At 35.7% G+C, this 18,804-nt stretch overlaps 1 protein-coding gene across 2 annotated transcripts in view; it reads left to right on the top strand.

Annotated features, from left to right (window-relative positions):
- LOC101894042 (frequenin-1) overlaps positions 1–18,804 on the top strand; it is a 139,120-nt gene that overhangs the window by 62,297 nt on the left and 58,019 nt on the right. For both annotated transcript variants that reach the window (XM_005184524.4, XM_005184525.4), the window contains exon 2: positions 11,397–11,892. In XM_005184524.4, coding sequence (XP_005184581.1) covers positions 11,829–11,892 — 64 coding nt within the window. In that variant the 5' untranslated portion in view covers positions 11,397–11,828. The remainder of the gene's footprint in view (positions 1–11,396; positions 11,893–18,804) is intronic.

An 18,804-nucleotide genomic window follows, 5' to 3' on the forward strand; every position in this document is an offset into this window, starting at 1 on the left:
GTTTTTTCGTTGGGAACAAATTCGAAAACTGACAACATGAAATGTTTACATGAAAATATTTATGTTCGAATTTATGTAAAAAAAACCTGTAAAATATCATAAATAATATTGCATGTTTTTATTATATTAAGCTATTAAAGTCAACATTATTGGTAGGATGGACACCAATACGTGTAAGTGTATATTTACCACATGCATATATGTGCCAGCTTAAAGCCGGAAATTCTTGGAAATTTGTTATTCTCAACAGCGTTTATGAAAGGATACTTAAATAGCTGAAGCTAATTCAGCCATAAATTGTGTTTACATAACTGGTTTCACTCTGGCGATGATAAGAAGCCATATGCATCGTATAGGTGACGGATTTCTATGTGTGCGTGTGTGTGGCGGTGGTAGTATGCATATAAACCATACAGCTGTAGAGAAAAATCGATTTATAATGAGTTTTTGTGGTAAAATAAACGCAAGAAAATATTATGTTATATGTTTTGCTAATATGCCACAACAAAATTTAGGATGCAGGCAATAAAAACAATTTTGGGATGAAAATGAAAATATACAAAAAAGTATTTTTTGATGCCTAATCAATGATTGTCTATTTACGTACAATTTTAGTTCTATGAATTTCCGTATATTTATTATACCTTTCTTCATATTCAAACTACAAGAAATAGAAACATTTGTCAACATAATGTACATATCGATATGAAAATGTGAAAACTATATTTTTATATAAGCCTCAAATAATTCCGACGGAAACAAATGGAAACGTAATATGGATTTCTTTCATAATTTATTGGAATTTATGTTACGTCAATTTATTACTTGTTCTGTATATTTTTGGTCTACAGCACAATTTTGTTTGAAATGAACGTAACAACAGATGTTGCCACGATAGTAGAGTAGTTATATATGTGCCAGCACATGTGTTGTCTGTTATTTGCAATATAAAAAGGCATTGAAAGCCTTATTTATAGTAATATATTATATCTCAGATAATAGTTCATAATTTTCTGAAATTGTGTGCATCACAGACAAATATTGGAGCACATTTAAAGCAGGCTTTAAGAATTCATGTTTTCAAAATTGTACCGAACATTCTCATTTGAATACATTTTATTATATTTCATTTTTATACCCTACACCACATAGTGGTAAGGGTATTATGTCTTTGTGCATTTGTTTGTAACATGGAGAAGGAAGCGACATAGACCCATCGTTACTTTTGAGGATCTTCACATAATCATTTTATGAGTCGATTTATGCATATCAGTCCGTCTGTACAGGCATTCTTGTACACAAAATGCAGATCGCATTTATTATCCGATTGAGATGAAATTTTCCAAAAAATATTTGTTTTTCGAACCCTATTGAAATTGGTGAGAATCGGTTAAAATTTAGATATAGCTCCTATTTATATCTTCAACCGATATCAGGTTAATTGTGCACCAAATGACCAATATCTGTCCCACTGACTTGAATTTTGGAACATCCGAGCGAATTCAGGCCAGAAGGAAGTACATCATATTTGGTGAAAATAGGTTCAGATTTTGCCATAGCTCCAAATGTTGATGAGTAGAATGGTATACTTCAAATGAATTCTTTTGTTAAGGGAGCTCTACTAAAAATGAATAGTGTTGTATGATATCATATAGTAGGCCCCGCCCGACTTTTGAATTTTTACTGCAATGAATTTTGCACTATGCCACATTTTTCGGGTTGTGGTCTGTTTTGTTGTGGGAAATAAAAATTCAATCTGGTAGTGTTCTGTTAGTAGATCTAAAAAGTGATTTGGGTTTTCATGCCGAACATTTTAGGGCACTTCATATACAGGGTGATATAAAAATACTGCAAAAAATCAAACACCATTTTTACTTTTATATTGAATGAAAGCAAAAAATGTCGGAAATAGACTTACTTGAATTGGTCACCTTTGGCACGAATTATGGCCTTGAAACGGCCAATGAAATCGTCACACGCTGCCCGAATGTTGCTCTGCGGTATTTTGGCCCATTCCCGGCGAAGCGCTTGCTTGAGGTGATCGACACTTTGGTATTTTTTAGTACCAACCTTGCTATTCAAAATACTCCAGACACAATAGTCTAACGGATTGGTATCCGGAGATTTTAGTGACCATTGTGCCCTGGAAATCGAGCGAGGTTCAAGGCTTTAATTCACCCGTGACCAAGGCTTTAATACACCCTCCAGAATTTTTTCGCGATTATATTCGGCATTCTGATGCTACGGTCGATTAATACGTGCGGAGAGCGACCATAGGCTGTTATGGCGGCCCACACCATCACCATGGCTGGCGCTTGAGTTCTGGTGGCCAACCGAAGGTGCACAATTTTAGCTGACCTTTTTGGAATGTAAACACGATAATTTTGTTTCTTTACAAACTGCTGGACAACGAATGTTTTCTAATCGGAAAACTAACTACGGCAGTTCACCACTTTCGGCCAAGCGAAACAACTCTTTAGTTCTTTTGAGTCTGTTTTCTTTCTGGTGCGGTGTAAATTCTTGCACTTTTTGGAATTCCAATGGCTTTACCCCCAGCTCATTTTTTAATATTTACTGAATGGAATATTGCGATATGTTCAGCTCACAAGCCATTTTTCGGCCACTGCGAAGCTGGTTTTGAACAAGTCGCTTCTATACTTTTCGAACCATTTCTGCTGATGTTGCTGTTTTCTTCGGTCCACTTCTCTGACGTCGGGCTACACTAACAGTATCACATTAACGAGCGATGGTACGAGACACAAAAAATTTATTCACATTTAAATGCTGGATTGCTCTATCGATAGCCACTTGTGATTTTCAAGCCAAATATAAAGAAATCACACTATCACGCTTGAATTCCATCATCAACAACTTTTTTTCTGGAAAATTCTCACCAAAATGCTTTTGTATGCTTGTAAACAATATAATCAGCTGTCACTGGAATAATTTTAACAGCTGTCGGATGAATGGCTTAGAAATGACAGCCGTCTGAATTTGGTTGCAGTTTTTTCATCTCGCCTTGTAGTTTTGGGGGAAGAAAATCGAATGCATGCATATTGTGCAATGCCGTTACTAATATCCTCCTCGGCAAACTCCAGAATGGAAGTGGAATGGAATGGATTTTGAAGCCTTTCGGAGTAAAAGGTAAAAATCTACCTTGTATTATACCCTACAACACTATGTCTTGGAAGTATTGCAAGTTTGGCTGGCCCAAAAATTATGATACATCTCAAAAATTATGAAACATCTCGATTGGTCTATAATTGCGACATGTATAGCTACTGCAAAATCCGACATTTTTTCAGTATTTGGTCCATTTCAACCCCTAAACATTTGGCGATCATCTCCAAAAGAAATAGGCTTCTATTCTGACCTTAACCCCACCTTCGTGCAAAATTTCGTAAGGATCGGGCCATAATTGCGACCTGTAGCGTAATTACAAATTAACATGGACAGACGGACAGACGGACGGACGGACATACATAGCTAGATCATACATAGTGTTGTAGGGTATAATAATTAATTTTTTTTTCACAAGATTGGAGCATATTAAAAGTTCGTTTTTTACTCTCTCTCTCTCTGGTTAAATAACTCCAATCGCGTTTTTTTATTCATATGTGTAAAATGAAGAAAAGATTGTAAACTTTTTAAGCCCCCATAAAAAAGTTTTTACTCCCTAAAATAAAATTTACTCTAACTTTTTCTACGATAAAATTGAATTCGTTAGTCCTGATGACAAATAAATATCTTGAATCTTTTCCTAAAAAAATAGGAAATTTATGTACATAAATTTCATACATACATTTTAAAATGTACAGCTTCATTAGCTATTTCCTTGAATTGAGTATCCTCCCAAACAAAAAAGTAGGTATATACATTGATTGAATATTAATATGCTTGCGATGTCACAACACGGATATGAAACTCTGTTGGCCCATAAATAACAATAATGATGATGATGGGTATGACGATGGGTCATCCGTGAATGGGACACACACACACGTGGCAGAGGCATTTCACATGACTGCCTGTAAATGAATATTAATGCGCTTTAATAAACTTCTGTTATGTTTTCGTTTGGCTGACGATGGTCCGTCGTATGACACATGTGTCGCTGAATATCTACAGCAAAAACAAAATCCTATATTGATATTGAAAATAACATGTGATATACCTTTGATATTAGAGATACCCTTATCACAATAAGCCCCCAGAGAATAAAAAAATATGATAGGTATAGAATTGAACGGTGGTGTGACATTTTGTAAATATTGAATATTAATGATACTCTCGTGTGTGGCAATGGTTAACTTGTTTTACCATTTGACATGGAAAGACAATAACCAGAAAGTGTCACAGTGGGTGTTAACATTGTAGCCATGCGTCCCTTTGTCGGCCTTTTTGCACCTGCAAAATAAACAGGTGTTTCTAGGCATATTTTAAAATGTTGTTGCAAATGTAAAATATGTGTTTGTGTATCGATTATTTATGTCAAAGTTCATTTTGTCATGTGAATTATTGGTGTCATTTTGTGGAAGTTAAATTGAACTCGGGTGCGTATAGAGGGAAACTATTTTTCAATAAACATCAAATAAATATATATACATATTCTGGCAAGTAAACGATTCTCAATAGCGAAAAGCCCACCATAGCAGTGCTGTAGTCTTAGAATTTTACGCTGATCAAGAATATCTAAATATGATAAAAAATATTCATTTTTTATCAGCATATTTTCACTTGATTTTCTTATATTTTACCCTTTTCTGTCAAAAGACCATTCCGAAGTTGTTGAGAATTTTCAAAATACGTCCAGCCGTTATTGAGTTATAAGCGGTGTAACTAACATATTCTTCATTGATGACATTTTCGTACATTTGCGATTTTGTCATGATTAAAAATATTCGCGGTTTAGTGGAAATTTTCGTACTTTTTATACCCTCAGCCATATGGCTACAGAGGGTATATATCATTTGATAAGGTCAAAACGTGCCTAGTCGAAATAATTGTTTTAGACCCTAGGTCTCTTTAGACAAAATCCGTTTCAGAACATTTGCAGTCGATCTAGCGATGTCCGTCCGTCTGCTGTCTCTCTGGCTGATGCGCACGATAACTCACGAAGGAGTATCCAATATGGTCCAAACTTGGTGCATCGTCATATTTTTGTCTAACTTAGATCGGGGTTGGAGATAGGCAATATCAGTGCACTCCTCCTTGTACCTATCCCACAAAATGTCGAAATTTTCACAGAAAATATTTAATTGCAGAGAAAGGATAATCCGATTTTGCTCCAACTTTGCAAGTCCTAATATTTGCATCAGTGCTAGGTCTGGTGTGAAAACAGATAATATCGGTCCACTTCATCAAGTACCTCCCCCACAAATGGTCAACATTTTGAATAATTAAAACTCTCATAAAATGTGATATAAGATTCCGATTGTCTTCAAATTTCACACACCCCAATAATTTTATTAGCCCAAGGTCCAGTTTGAAGATGAAGTATATTGGTCCACTCCTTCTAGTACCTCCCCCACAAAAATCGAAATTTTCAAAAAAAAAAAAAAATATTTTTTTTCTGCACTGAAAGGGAAGCTATACTCAAATTTTGCTCTAACTTTGCAGATCCTAATATTAACGTCAGTTCTAGGTCAGGTGCAAGAATGGATAACGCAAAACTAACATCCGATTTCATTTAGACTTGGCCCTTCTGAATATTCCTACCAACACAGGATCTGTTATAAAGAGGGTAGAAATCGGGCCATTCTTTCTGGTACCTCCACCACAAGGTGGGGGGGGTGGGAGGTATGAATAACCAAAACGTTTATAAAATCCGAAAAAAAGTGTTAGGTTCTGTTTATGTTTCACATATACAAACATTTTTGCTAACACAAAATCTGTTGTAAAGATCTATTCGATCTCCTCCTGGTACCTCCCCCACAAAGGCTTAATTATCCATGAAGCTCATAAAAAACGAAATCAAAATCTGATTTCATTCCAGACTTGGTACATCTCAATATTTCCACCAACTCCAGATCTGTTATAAAGATGGTAGAGATCGGCCCATTTCTTTTCCTACTTGCCCCACATAGGGTTCAGATTTTGAAAAACAAAACGCTAAAAGAAGTTGAAGTAAGCTTCCAACTATCTCTAAATTTCACACATATAAACATTTTTGATCTCTTGTGAAGATGCTATATATCTGAGAACCCTTTGTTGTACTTCACACACAAGGGGTCACAATTTTCAACATTTTTAGCTGTCATAATTTGCGAAACAACTCAGCGATATTTTACAACTTCGTATATCTAATTAATGTCAAGAGTTTGAATAATCATAACAGAAGTCAAAATATTTTTAAATAATCGAACATTGGCAGAGGGTATACATATATCGGCAAAACCGACCGACAATTTGTTACTTGTTACATACAAGTTATGGTCTATTTTACCCGATAAATAGATCTAAAATTGCAACCTGTAGAGCAACTGCAAAATCAGGAAATTTTTCTATTTTTGGTCCATTTCAACCCCTAAATATTATGCGATTATTTTCAAGAACAATAGGCTTCTATTCTGACCCTAGACACACCTTCATGCTAAATTTCGTGACCTACAGAGTAATTACAAATTAACACGGATAGACGGGCGGACGGACATACATAGCTAGATCGACTCAGCCTGGCGAGGTAAGAAGATCCATATATAGTTTCCTATGTCGGGGACAAATATTTCGAGGTGTTACATAATTTCCGACCCAATCAAACTTATAATACCTCCAACACAAAGTGCTGTAGGGTATAAATAGTAGCTAAAAATCACTCGTTACTAATGTTTGTTCTGATATAAATCGAATGCTGAGGGATATACTTGTTGCAACGCCAACTCATGTTTTATAACGTGTTCTTTAACTACTTTATCCATTCTTATTTGTTTCTAATTTTTTTTTTTTTTTCTAACAAAACATTACATGAATATAAAATCCTAGTCTCACTTTGATTATTTCTAGAAATAACTTCCCCACTGCAAAGGTTAAAATTTAAAATTCTATTAAAATTTTCGTGACATGAATTCAGGCTTTATTGTCGTCGTAGTAGTACCGAGTAAATATCACAGAATCAATGCATGAACCCAACAAACCCAGAGCAATAAAACGAATAGCGACTAGTGTAGAAAGAGAGCGAGAGAGAGAGGGAGTATGAATCCCTCTATGAAATTGCTTCATACAAAGTCTTTTGTTCATTTGTGGAATACCACCCACCCACACATATAAATGCATACATATACATATTTTCAAAAAGGTGAACTGCACTGAGTCATAAATTAAAAGCTGTGCAAATTTTACGTAATACCGTATAGAGCCTTCCACCTCTCCCTCTCTTGAAGATGATGATGGCAGCGATGATGATAAAGTCTTCGTGGCAAAACATTTGGAGGCAGTAAAATCATATGCATTTATAAATGGTTGGGATCCTCTTGTTCTCCCTCCTGCTCATTTGTACCATCATAGCCAGGAGTATGCGACTTATAAAGGTCTTATAAAAACATAATTTACTATTCACGTACTATATATAGTTTGCAGGCTTGCTTGCTGGCTGGCTGGAGGGCCCAAAATCTTTCGTCCATAAAAACAGACTATGGCGAAATGAACAAGCAACAACTGCACAGGTAACGGAACGTTGCATAATTTTCATCACCCACCACCACAACCATGACTATGTACGTGTACGTGTGTATATACATGTGTTGGTAATAAAATTGCATATTCATATGGACCAACTCTTGCAGTTCTCTGTTCGAATTCACGGAAATTGTGAAAACTTTTGTGTGTTTTCCAAAAGTCACGTAATGCGTAGCCATAACTTTGTTTAAACTTTTACGGGTTTTTAAGGCCAATTAAAAACAGTATTTTACCAAACCATGGCCACGATACTGAATTTTTCAAACCATTCGCTGGCATATAATTATTTTGGAAATTTGTTAGTTGCGAGAATTTATTTGATAGCATCTCCAAATATCCATTAAACGGTCGGGGGAGGGTGGAATGAATTTGTTTACCCCGGAGACTTCAAACACATCACATGTCAATAATCTAATTGATGAATATTGAATATTTATAACATCCAAACATACAGACTAAGAGACAGCCAGCCAACCAGTCAGCCATACAGATATGGTGAGCAAATTGGCAAATAAATGAAAATCATGATTTTCTGTCATGCACTGATATGGTGCGGTTAAATGAATAAGAACGATGCTAATTTAATTTCATATATTTCGTGTTTGTGGTTAAATCAAGTGAAAGGGGTGTGGGTCTTTGTCTGTCATTGGTGTATATTTGGATTAGACAGAATAATGCAAAGAAAGGTTAAAATGAATGGGCAAATTTGTTGGAAAATTTGCAGTCCGGCAGGTGAATATTATTGAATGAAAATCAATCAAAGGCGAATTGTTTCAGAGAGCTATAGACATATCGGGATTTTATCAAGAATGTTATTTTCTCTAGAAAAATATCAATATATAATTGTCTGTAATTCGGCGAATCAGTTTCTCAAAGGCATAAGCCTCCCAATTGATAACTTTTGTTATTGATACACTATTTGGTAAACAGAATTTCGTTGTTTCGAAGGTTTTACTCCCACCAATACCAGAATTGATATTTCTAGTTTTCCCTGAAAAAAGTCGCACACTAAAAAATTTTACAAAATCGGTCTTCATTTTGCAATATGTAATATTTAAAAAACCTGGTTATATGTCCAGAATTTTAAATATAAACGGTAGCTCCTAACCTCAGTTTGATGGTAAATCCAAATTATCTATATTATTCCAAATAACTTTTGAAGGGAGTATGCGATTTGGTGCAAACTTGACACATCGTAATATTACTATAAAACTTAGATCGTGTTGGGAGATGGGCAATATCGGTCCACACCTGCGGGTACACAATCCCCCAAAAAGTCGTATTTTTTTTTTTTTTCAAAAATAAAAAAAGTATTTTACTGCACCGAAAGAGAAAGGATAACCTGATTTTGCTCCAACTTTGCATATCCTAATATTTGGATCAGTGCTAGGTCAGGTGCGAAAATGGACAATATCTGTAAAAACCAGTAAGTACCTCCCCCTCAAAGAGTCAACATTTTAAATAATTATAACTCAAATTACACACATCACAATATTTTTATTAACCAAAGGTCTGGTGTGAAGATGGAATGTATCGGTCCACTCCTTCTGGTACTTCCCACAAAAAAGTGTCAACACAAGATGGGGATATCGGTCCTCTCCTTCTTGTACTTCCCCCACAAAGGGTAAACATTTTGAATCTCCATAAAGCTCATAAAAAGCGAAATTAACATCTGATTCAATTTAGATTTGGCAAACCTTAATAAAAACTTTGCTATAAAGAGAGAGGTAGGGACGGGCCATTTCTTCTGGCATCTCCCCCACATAGGTTTGAAGATATTGAAAGAGGTCAGCTGAAAATGTGCACCTTCGGTTGGCCACTAGAACTCAAGCGCCCGCCATGGCGATGGTGTGGCCGCCATAACAGCCGATGGTCGCTCTCCGCTCGTATTAAATTCTAGCCCCATGGTAAATTCCGCGTCAATAGATCTAAGATTGCGACCTGTAGAGCAACTGCAAATCCGGAAATTTTTCTGTTTTTGGTCCTTTAAAACCCTTAAATACTATGCGATCAACTCCAATAACAATAGGCATCAGGATCAGGCCTGCAGAGACGGACAGACACACATAGCTAGATCGACTCAGCCCGGCGAGGTAAGAAGATCCATAATAGTTTCCTATGACGGGGACAAATATGTGCATCTTCGGTTGGCCACCATAACTCAAGCGCCGGCCATGGTGATGGTGTGGCCGCCATTACAGCCGATGGTCGCTCTCCGCTCGTATTAATCGACCATGGCGTCAGAATAAGTGCCGAATATTATCGCGAAAATAATTTGGAGGGTGTATTAAAGCCTTGGGTACGCAAACATTTTGGCCGCAGACCTTGGACATTCCAACAGGACTTAGGGCCCATCGCACTCACCACGCGCCACCCAAGAATGGTTACAAACTGATGTTCCTCGTTTCTTTTCCAGCGCACAATTACCACCAAAATCTCCGGATACCAATCCGTTGGACTATTGTGTCCAAAGTATTTTGGAAAGCTAGGTTGGCACTAAAAAATACCAAAGTGTCGATTACCTCAAGCAAGCGCATCGCCGGGAATGGACCAAAATACCGCAGAGCATCATTGGGGCAGCGGGGGACGGTTTCATGGACCATTTAAATACCATAATTCGTGTCAAATGTGACCAATTCGAACAAATCTAAACTTATTCTAAAATTTGATGCTATTTCCGACATTTTTTGCTTTCATTCAATAAAATTAAAAAAAATATATATAAATTATGGCATTTGACTTTGTTGCAGATGTTTTATCTCACCCTTAGAAGCCTATTTTTGGGGAGACTATCTCAAAATATTTATGAGTTGAAATGGATAAAAAACAGACAAAAGTCTGATTTTGTAGATGCTCTAGAGTTCACAATTATACACAAAACGACTCGAAAATTTTCACCGGGCTAGAGTTTGGGGCTGGGCAGAAACTTTCGAATGGTCATCACATGGTATTTAGAGATTAAAATGAATTATATATTTTACATAACCAAGTTTTTGGAAATATTTATTAACCGCGAATAATTTTAATTCCAAGATTTTGAAGAATTTGGTTCTAATTCACGATATTTGCCTTAATTAAATTTAACAATTTTATATATAAATATAAATAATTCTTCCGGAAGACCAAAAATATCGTAGAACCTTAAAATAATTTTCTACAGTCCTCTCCTCCTACATCCATTCGCTTTACAAAACTGCTCCCTTGTTTCTTTTTGTTTTTGTAATAATTAAAATGCCAATTAAAAAAATACGCACGTCTGTGGCACTGCGTATTTATGTCCCAGTTTGTCCTCGATTCAGGTCTTGGAAGCCGAGGGAATGCATCAGCGACGTTCGCTCTTTTAACTAAAGCGTTTAAGCGGCTTTTGGGACCACGAAACTCGATATTTTATTGTGACAGATGTTGTGGACACATGAGGCCACCCACATCATGCAATATGTATGAGCGTTATGCTCGCTGGATATTTTAATTCTTTTGTGATATTTTCACAATACACATTCAGTTGCTTTTTTCATGAAAAACATACATATGCATATGACATGGCTGTGAAATGGAACAGGAGGGAGTGTGTTGTTGCAAATTGTAATTAAAAGTTGTAAAAATGTTTTCTCTTCAGTGTAAATTCCCAATGTTTTTCGATATTCGCCAATATTGTCTCTTTTTTAATACCATTTCCATTTCCAAATATTCATATTATTTTCTATTTTTGTTTTTCTTTGCAGGTTTTCCATCGCATAGCAACTAAATGTTTTATTTTTTACAAAAAGTGATAAATATTAGTGTTTTTCCTAACGATACCGCATAACAACCCTTCGTTGGAAAAATGCAGCCTTAGTTAAAAAAGTAAAACAAAGCAACAACAACAAAAACACCATAACAATAAACCAAAAGCAATAACTATTTTCAAAAGTAAAGTGCATTAACAAACCAATACGAAATAATAAAAAAAATATACACCAGAAATATTCGTCTCCCACAAACCAAGTATATTTAGCTCCGTTTTGGCAAAATAAACCCCAACAACCTGCATAAACAATAACAACGTCATATATCAAAGGAAGAAAGGAAGCAGCACAGCAGTAACTGCACCAACAGCAGCAACAACAACACCAAGACAACCTCAACAAACCCCATACTGACAGACACACACTAAGATGGGCAAGAAAAATTCAAAGTTGAAGCAGGACACCATCGATCGCCTGACAACGGATACATATTGTAAGTATTAGAAGTATGAAATTTGTATAAATATTTTATGTATATTAAAAAAGTAAAACAAGGATATGGACGATGTTGCCGACCATGGGTTATGTATATGTTCGACTTCGAAACGAGTTTCCGTTTTTTGATATATAAATCGTTTTCATTCTTAGAATGTAAAGGGTGCTCTCATAAAAGTTTGACGACGCAATCAAATCTAAGTTTTTGTACCTTTTGACTTCAAATCAGAAGTCATATAGAGAGGACAAAGTCGATGGGGCGGCTTTATGATACCCTACATTACAATGCATATTTAAGAGTTGTCCACTACTTCGTATATTGAAAAAGGAATTTATATTAAGTCGATTTTTCCCCAAAAGAAGATGTATAAAAAAGACCACTCTTAATTAATTTCAAGTTATTAATTGAATGACTAATTTCAATACACCTAGGAAAAGTTACTCGTATGATTAATTTATAGATACATACAAAATTGAGCTTTTCTATCTAAAAATTTTAAACTACAGGGTGATATAAAAAAACAGCAACAAAGTCAAACGCCATAATTTTTACATTTTTTTTTTAATTTTATTGAACGAAAATATCGGAAATAACATCAAATTTTAGAATAAGTTTAATTTTTTTTTTTGGATTCGTCACCTTTGGCACGGATTATGGTCTTCAAACGGCCAATGAAGCCACACGTTGCCCGAATGTTGCTCTTCGGTATTTTGGCCCATTCCCGGCGAAGCTCTTGCTCGAGGTGAACGACACTTTGGTATTTTTTAGTGGCAACCTTGCTTTCCTAAATACTCCAGATATAATAGTCCAACGAATTGGTATTCATGGTTTTTGGTGGCCATTTTGCACAGGAAATACAGCGAGGAACCTCATATTGTAACCATTCTTAGGTAGTTCGTGCTGAGTGCGACGGTGTTTAGTCCTGTTGGAATGTCCACGGTCTGCGGGCAAAATGTTGGAGAGTCCAAGGCTTCAATACACCCTCCAGAATATTTTCACGATAATATTCGGCATTTATTCTGATGCCACGGTCGATTAATACGAGCGGAGAGCGATAATCGGCTGTTATGGCGGCCAAACCATCACCATGGCCGGCGCTTGAGTTCTGGTGGCCAACCGGCCAATCGAAGGTTCACATTTTTAGCTGACCACTTTGGCAAGTTAACACGATCATTTCGTTTGTTTGTTTACAAACTGCTGGACAACGAATGTTTTCTCATCGGAGAAAACCAAATTCGACAGTTCACCACTTTCGGCCAAGCGAAGCAACTCTTTAGCTCTTTTGAGTCTATTTTCTTTCTGTTGCGGTGTAAGTTCTTGCATTTTTGGAATTTCAATGGCCGAGCCCATTTTCAGCTCACGAGCCATTTTTCGGCCACTGCGACGCAGGTTTCGATCAAGTCGCTTCTTAATTTTTGAAACCATTGTCATTCGAACCACAGCAACATCAGCAGCTTGACGTCCTTGACATCGGGCCACGCCAAAATGTTTTTGTACGCTTGTAAACAATATACTGGGCTATCACTGGAATAATTTTAACAGCTGTGGGGCGAGTGGCTTGGAAATGACAGCAGTCTGAAGTTGATTGCAGTTTTTTCATCGGACCCTGTATATGGTCTGTCAAATAACTTTTTTTTAAAGTGAAGGGAGTTTTCGCGGTGAACAACAGTTTGTGCAACACTATCCGATAAAGTAAGTGTCAATTCTTATTCATTTTCAAAGGAGAATGGCCCAAGAATGCCTCTGGTCCAAAAAATCTCACCAATCAATGGCTCGTTTTGTATTTGCATTTTTCACCATGAGGTTCTATACAGCTGCATTGAAAGCTATACATCATTGCTTCAGTAATCACAGTGATAGTAAATGTTTCTTCATTGAAATTCGAATAAGAGAATCCTCGAGGATTCGCTTATTATACCCTACAACACTATGTGTTTGGGGTATTATAAGTTTGATTGGACCAAAAATTATGTAACACCTCGAAATAGGAAAGTATATATGGATCTTCCTGTCTCGCCGAGCTGAGTCGATCTAGCTATGTATGTCCGTGCGACCATGTTAATTTGTAATCAATCTACAGGTCGCAATTATGGCCCGATCCTCACGAAATTGAAAATGGATGTGGGGTTGGTGCCAGAATAGAACCCTATTGTTTTTGGAGATGATCGCATAATATTTAGGGGTTGAAATGACAACTAAATATTTCCCTGATTTTGCAGCCGTTATAAAGGTCACAAATAGAAAGCAAAGTATACAGTACACGAAATCTCGCATTTAGGACAGCGGGTTGAATGTAGTGGTCCATTCGTTTGAAAAAATACCTGCATTTCCTTTCTACCGAAATGCTGAAAATAACTTACAGCCGAAATCCAAAATACACAAAAGGCGAACTTCTGGCTTTTTATGCTGATTTCGTTGACGAATATAGCCAAATATCGTAGAGAAGTTTAGTCTAAATTTGGCAATACAGTGGAACCTCTTGCATTTGGAGATGATGGCAAAATTGAAATCAATCGGCACGGAATTTGGCATGAGAAAAGAGTTAAGGGCAGGGAAGACGTCTAGCATTTTGGATGACTATTGGATTATATTTAGCTGTAATTAACAGCACGACGGAGTTCGTAAACTCCGTCCCTATTTAATAAGCTAAGGGTAATATCTGGACAGTGCCCTATGACATAATTTCAAAAACGAAATCGTCCAAAAATAGATTTGGACATAAGGGGACTTCTACTATATTGCAGTGTTGTAGGGTATCACATAGTAGGCCCCGCACGACTATAGCCTTTGCTTACTTGTTGAAATTTCAAAATAACAAACGCCAAATTTACTCTTTTACTCTACTTTGGATCTTATACTTTTATCAAATATATCCAATAAGGAAGGTAAAATATATTGACTGTATTATTGTTCTAAGGTTAATTCGATGTGACATAATTGTAATACAAATTGGAACTCCAAATGTGTTGAGTGTGAAAAAAACACTGAATAAATTTAAAGAAAAAAAACCTTAAAGGGGTCACAATTTTCCAAATTGATCCTTCTAAGAACTTGCATACCATACTTTAGTAAATAAATTAACGCGCGCAATTTCGGAAAAACTGAGTAACTAAATGTTCTGCCAAATTGAATTTCACATATCCATACCCAGTTTCCAAAGAACAAAAGAGAATTACTATTTCTTTCTTCGAAATAAGTTTTGTTTTTCTTGGGGTTTGGAACTTTATATAACTTTACGAGGAATACGACAAGAGGCAGTGATTTGCATTTATTAACCTACAACAAAATTAAACCTTGAACTTGAATTCCATTAGTTGTTGAAATACTACTTCATGTATATAAATATATGTGTATATGTATAGTGGTCGACAAATGGTTGCCAAAAATTTACTCGGTTGTTTAAGTACCACTTTGAATGGTCAAGTGCACTTAGTCCTTGTGTTTCTTTTTTCCGTTTTTTGGAGGATTAAGATTCTTTTTACGCTCCTTTTTGGCTAGACCCCATAAAAAGGAAGTTTGAGTGTTTGTGTGTGTCCAAAATTATTATTCTATGCGTCATGAATAAATGAAGCGAAAAAACCTACACATCCATATATGAAAATTCAATTACTGGCATATCAACTAGAAGTAGAAATAATGGTGAATTTCTTACATTAGCTTAATCATAGATATAATTTTTTGGGAAAACAAATCTCACAACAATGCTTTTAGCCTAAAAATGTATGCATAATTTTATTAAAACAAGTAACAATGTAAATATATAACTTACAATGTTATTGCTTTTTATAGACAACATATTTAACGCTGTAAGTTGGAATGAATATTGGTTCGATATAAAGATTTGCAAAATACAGTTTTGTAATGGGCAAGTGAAAATTATTTATTAATCCAATGTCTAGACGCTACAAAATTACAATTTATAATTGTATTTGAGTGGGGGCATAGGCTAAAATTTAAAATACGGCCACTTGTTCGTTGGGGCGTATGATTTTTAGTTGAAAAATAATTCGAATTCGCCACATCGGCCACTAATTAAAAAATTAGAATAAAAATATTGTCAGACCCAACAAAATACAGGGTGAGATATAAAAATTGTAACAAGGTCAAAAGCCATAATTTTAACATTTTTTTTTTTAATTTTATTGAATGAAAGCAAAAAATTTCGGAAGTAGCATCAAACCTTTGGCACGAATTACGGACCTCAAACGGCCAATGAAACCGTCACACGCTGCTCGAAAGTTGCTCCACGGTATTTTGGCCGGTACGGTATTTTTCCCGGCGAAGCGCTTGCTTGAGGTGATTGAAACTTTAGCATTTTTTAGTGCCAACCTTGCCTTCAGAATACTTCAGATACATTGTGCGCTGGAAATGAAGCAAGACACCTCAGTTTGTAACCGTTCTTGTGTGGCGCGTGCTGAGTGTGATGGTGCTGAGTCCTGTTAGAATGCCCAAGGTCTGCGGCCAAAATGTTAGCGTGCCCTAGGCTTTAATACACCCTTCAGAGTATTTTTGCCATAATATCCTGCATTTATTCTGATGCCACAGTCGATTAATACGAGCGGAGAGCGACCATCGGCTGTTATGACGGCACACACCATCACCATGGCCGGCGCTTGAGTAGTGATGGCCAACCGAAGTTGCAAATTTTTCAGCTGTCCTCTTTGGCAAGTAAACACGATCATTTTGTTTTTTTACGAACTGCTGGACAACGAATGTTTTTTCATCTGAGAAAACCAAATTCGGCAGTTCACCACTTTCGGCCAAGCGAAGCAACTCTTTTGCTCTTTTGAGTCTATTTTCTTTCTGTTGCGGTGTAAGTTCTTGCACTTTTTGGAATTTCAATGGTTTTACCCCGAGCTCATTTTTCAATATTTGCGAATGGAATATTGCGATATCTTCAGCTCACGAGCCATTTTTCGGCCACTGCGACGCGGGTTTCGATCAAGTCGCTTCTTTACTTTTCGAACAATTTCTGCTGATGTTGCTGTGTTGTTCCGTCCACTTTCTTGATGGTACGAGACACAAAAGATTTATTCACATTATATGCTAGAGTGCTTTAACGATAGTCACTTGTGGTTTTCCAGCCAAATATAAAAAAATCACACTACCACGCTTGAATTCCATAGCGAATAACTTTTTTACTGAAAAATTCTCACCAAAATGCATTTGTACGTTTGAAAACAGTATAATGATCTGTCACTGGAATAATTTTAACAGCTGCCGGATAAGTGGCTTAGAAATGATAGCAGTCTGAAGTTGTTTGCAGTTTTTTTCTCACCCTGTATATTCTTGATAGTAAAATTCGAAAAAAGTCGAATACGCGATGTCCGTCTGTCTGTCTGTACGCCTACCTGTTTTAATGATGCTATCTTTCAAACTAATTTTGATAGAATGTTACAATTTTGCACACATGAGTATTTTACCAGTAGGCAGGTTGAGTTCGTAAATATGTAATGTCGGTCCACGTTTTCGTATAGCCCCCATATAATGGTTCTTCTAAACATTCCGTATTTTTGATGATTTTAGCGATATTACTTGCCGGAATTGTTTCAAATTTCGTGTTTGAAGTTCGGTCAAATGATCAATGACAAAAAAAAAAAAAAAATACAAATATCTGAAATATTCATAAAAATATAAGATAATGAGCCTGAAGGCTTTTTAAACATTTTTCAACAAATCCAAGAATGTTGCCCTGATTATTATACTGATGGTCCTCTTAAAAATTCACGATTATGGCCCAGCTGGTAGTTGAAAGATATTTCTAAAAAAATCTATTATTGTGGTCATGATGATACGTGAAAAAGGGCTATGATAAAGCCCCCATGGTGACCCTGATTGTGTTAAAAAATGTCGTTAATAATTCTTGAAATATTTTTATAAAAATCTGAATTATGGAGTTAATAATCCTCGAAAAATATTTCTTTAAAAATCCATTAGTAAAACTCAGAAAGTATCTAAGAGTTCTGAAAAATCCACAATTTGAAAACAACTAGGGTCCTAAACAATCCATTAGCATTGGTTCTTAAAATTCCACTAGAATGGCGTAAACAATCCTTAAACAATATTTCGTTTTTAAAAACTATAGGTATATGAAAAAAATGGAAATTATGGAAATATCCAAAACTGCACCACCGCCCTTGAACATTTTTTTTTTTTCATTTTTAAGATCAAGGACTTAAGCAGTAGTGGTTCTGAAAAATGGATGGATATTATTTATTATTTAGTTTTTTTTTTTTAATTTTGTAATAATTTCTCCATTGAAGTCCTGATAATCCTTCAAAGGAAATTCCTAAAAAAAATAGAACCCCTTATATATGTACTTAAAAATCCATGATCCTGGCAATTGAAGAAATATTCTCAAAAATTGCGTATGGTTTTTAGAAGTTCTTTATAAAATATTTTTTAATTTCCAAATGATTATTTTATACGGGTCCAGAACCATAAAAAATGTCATTTAAAAGTAACGATTGACATGACTTCGTTTTTCCTAAGAATTTCACAATTACGTTTTGTTTGAAATATTCCTCAAGGATAATCAGCCACACTATATTATTAAAAAATCACAAGTATGTCTTCAATATCCTTGAGAAAATGAGCCACAACAAAACTCCATTATAGTCTTGATTGTCATTAAAAATTGTTTCTATTGTGGCTGAAATTGGAACTCTAAAACTAATGATATGAAATCTATACATCGGCCCTTGAAGTTACTATATTATAGGTGCAATACATTAACGTACACCTATGCATCTGAACATTCCCAGTATAATAAGAGATTTTGTGCCGACTTTTTGATTTAAAAAAAAAAAAAAACAGATAAATGGTAGGACTGTTATCACAATATTAAAGAATATATACCTCCGAATATAAATATCCTCCATTGAGATTTTTATTTCTCGCTATTGCAAT

The sequence above is a fragment of the Musca domestica genome, unplaced genomic scaffold (assembly GCF_030504385.1).
Source record: "Musca domestica strain aabys unplaced genomic scaffold, Musca_domestica.polishedcontigs.V.1.1 2, whole genome shotgun sequence".
NCBI lineage: Eukaryota > Metazoa > Arthropoda > Insecta > Diptera > Muscidae > Musca > Musca domestica.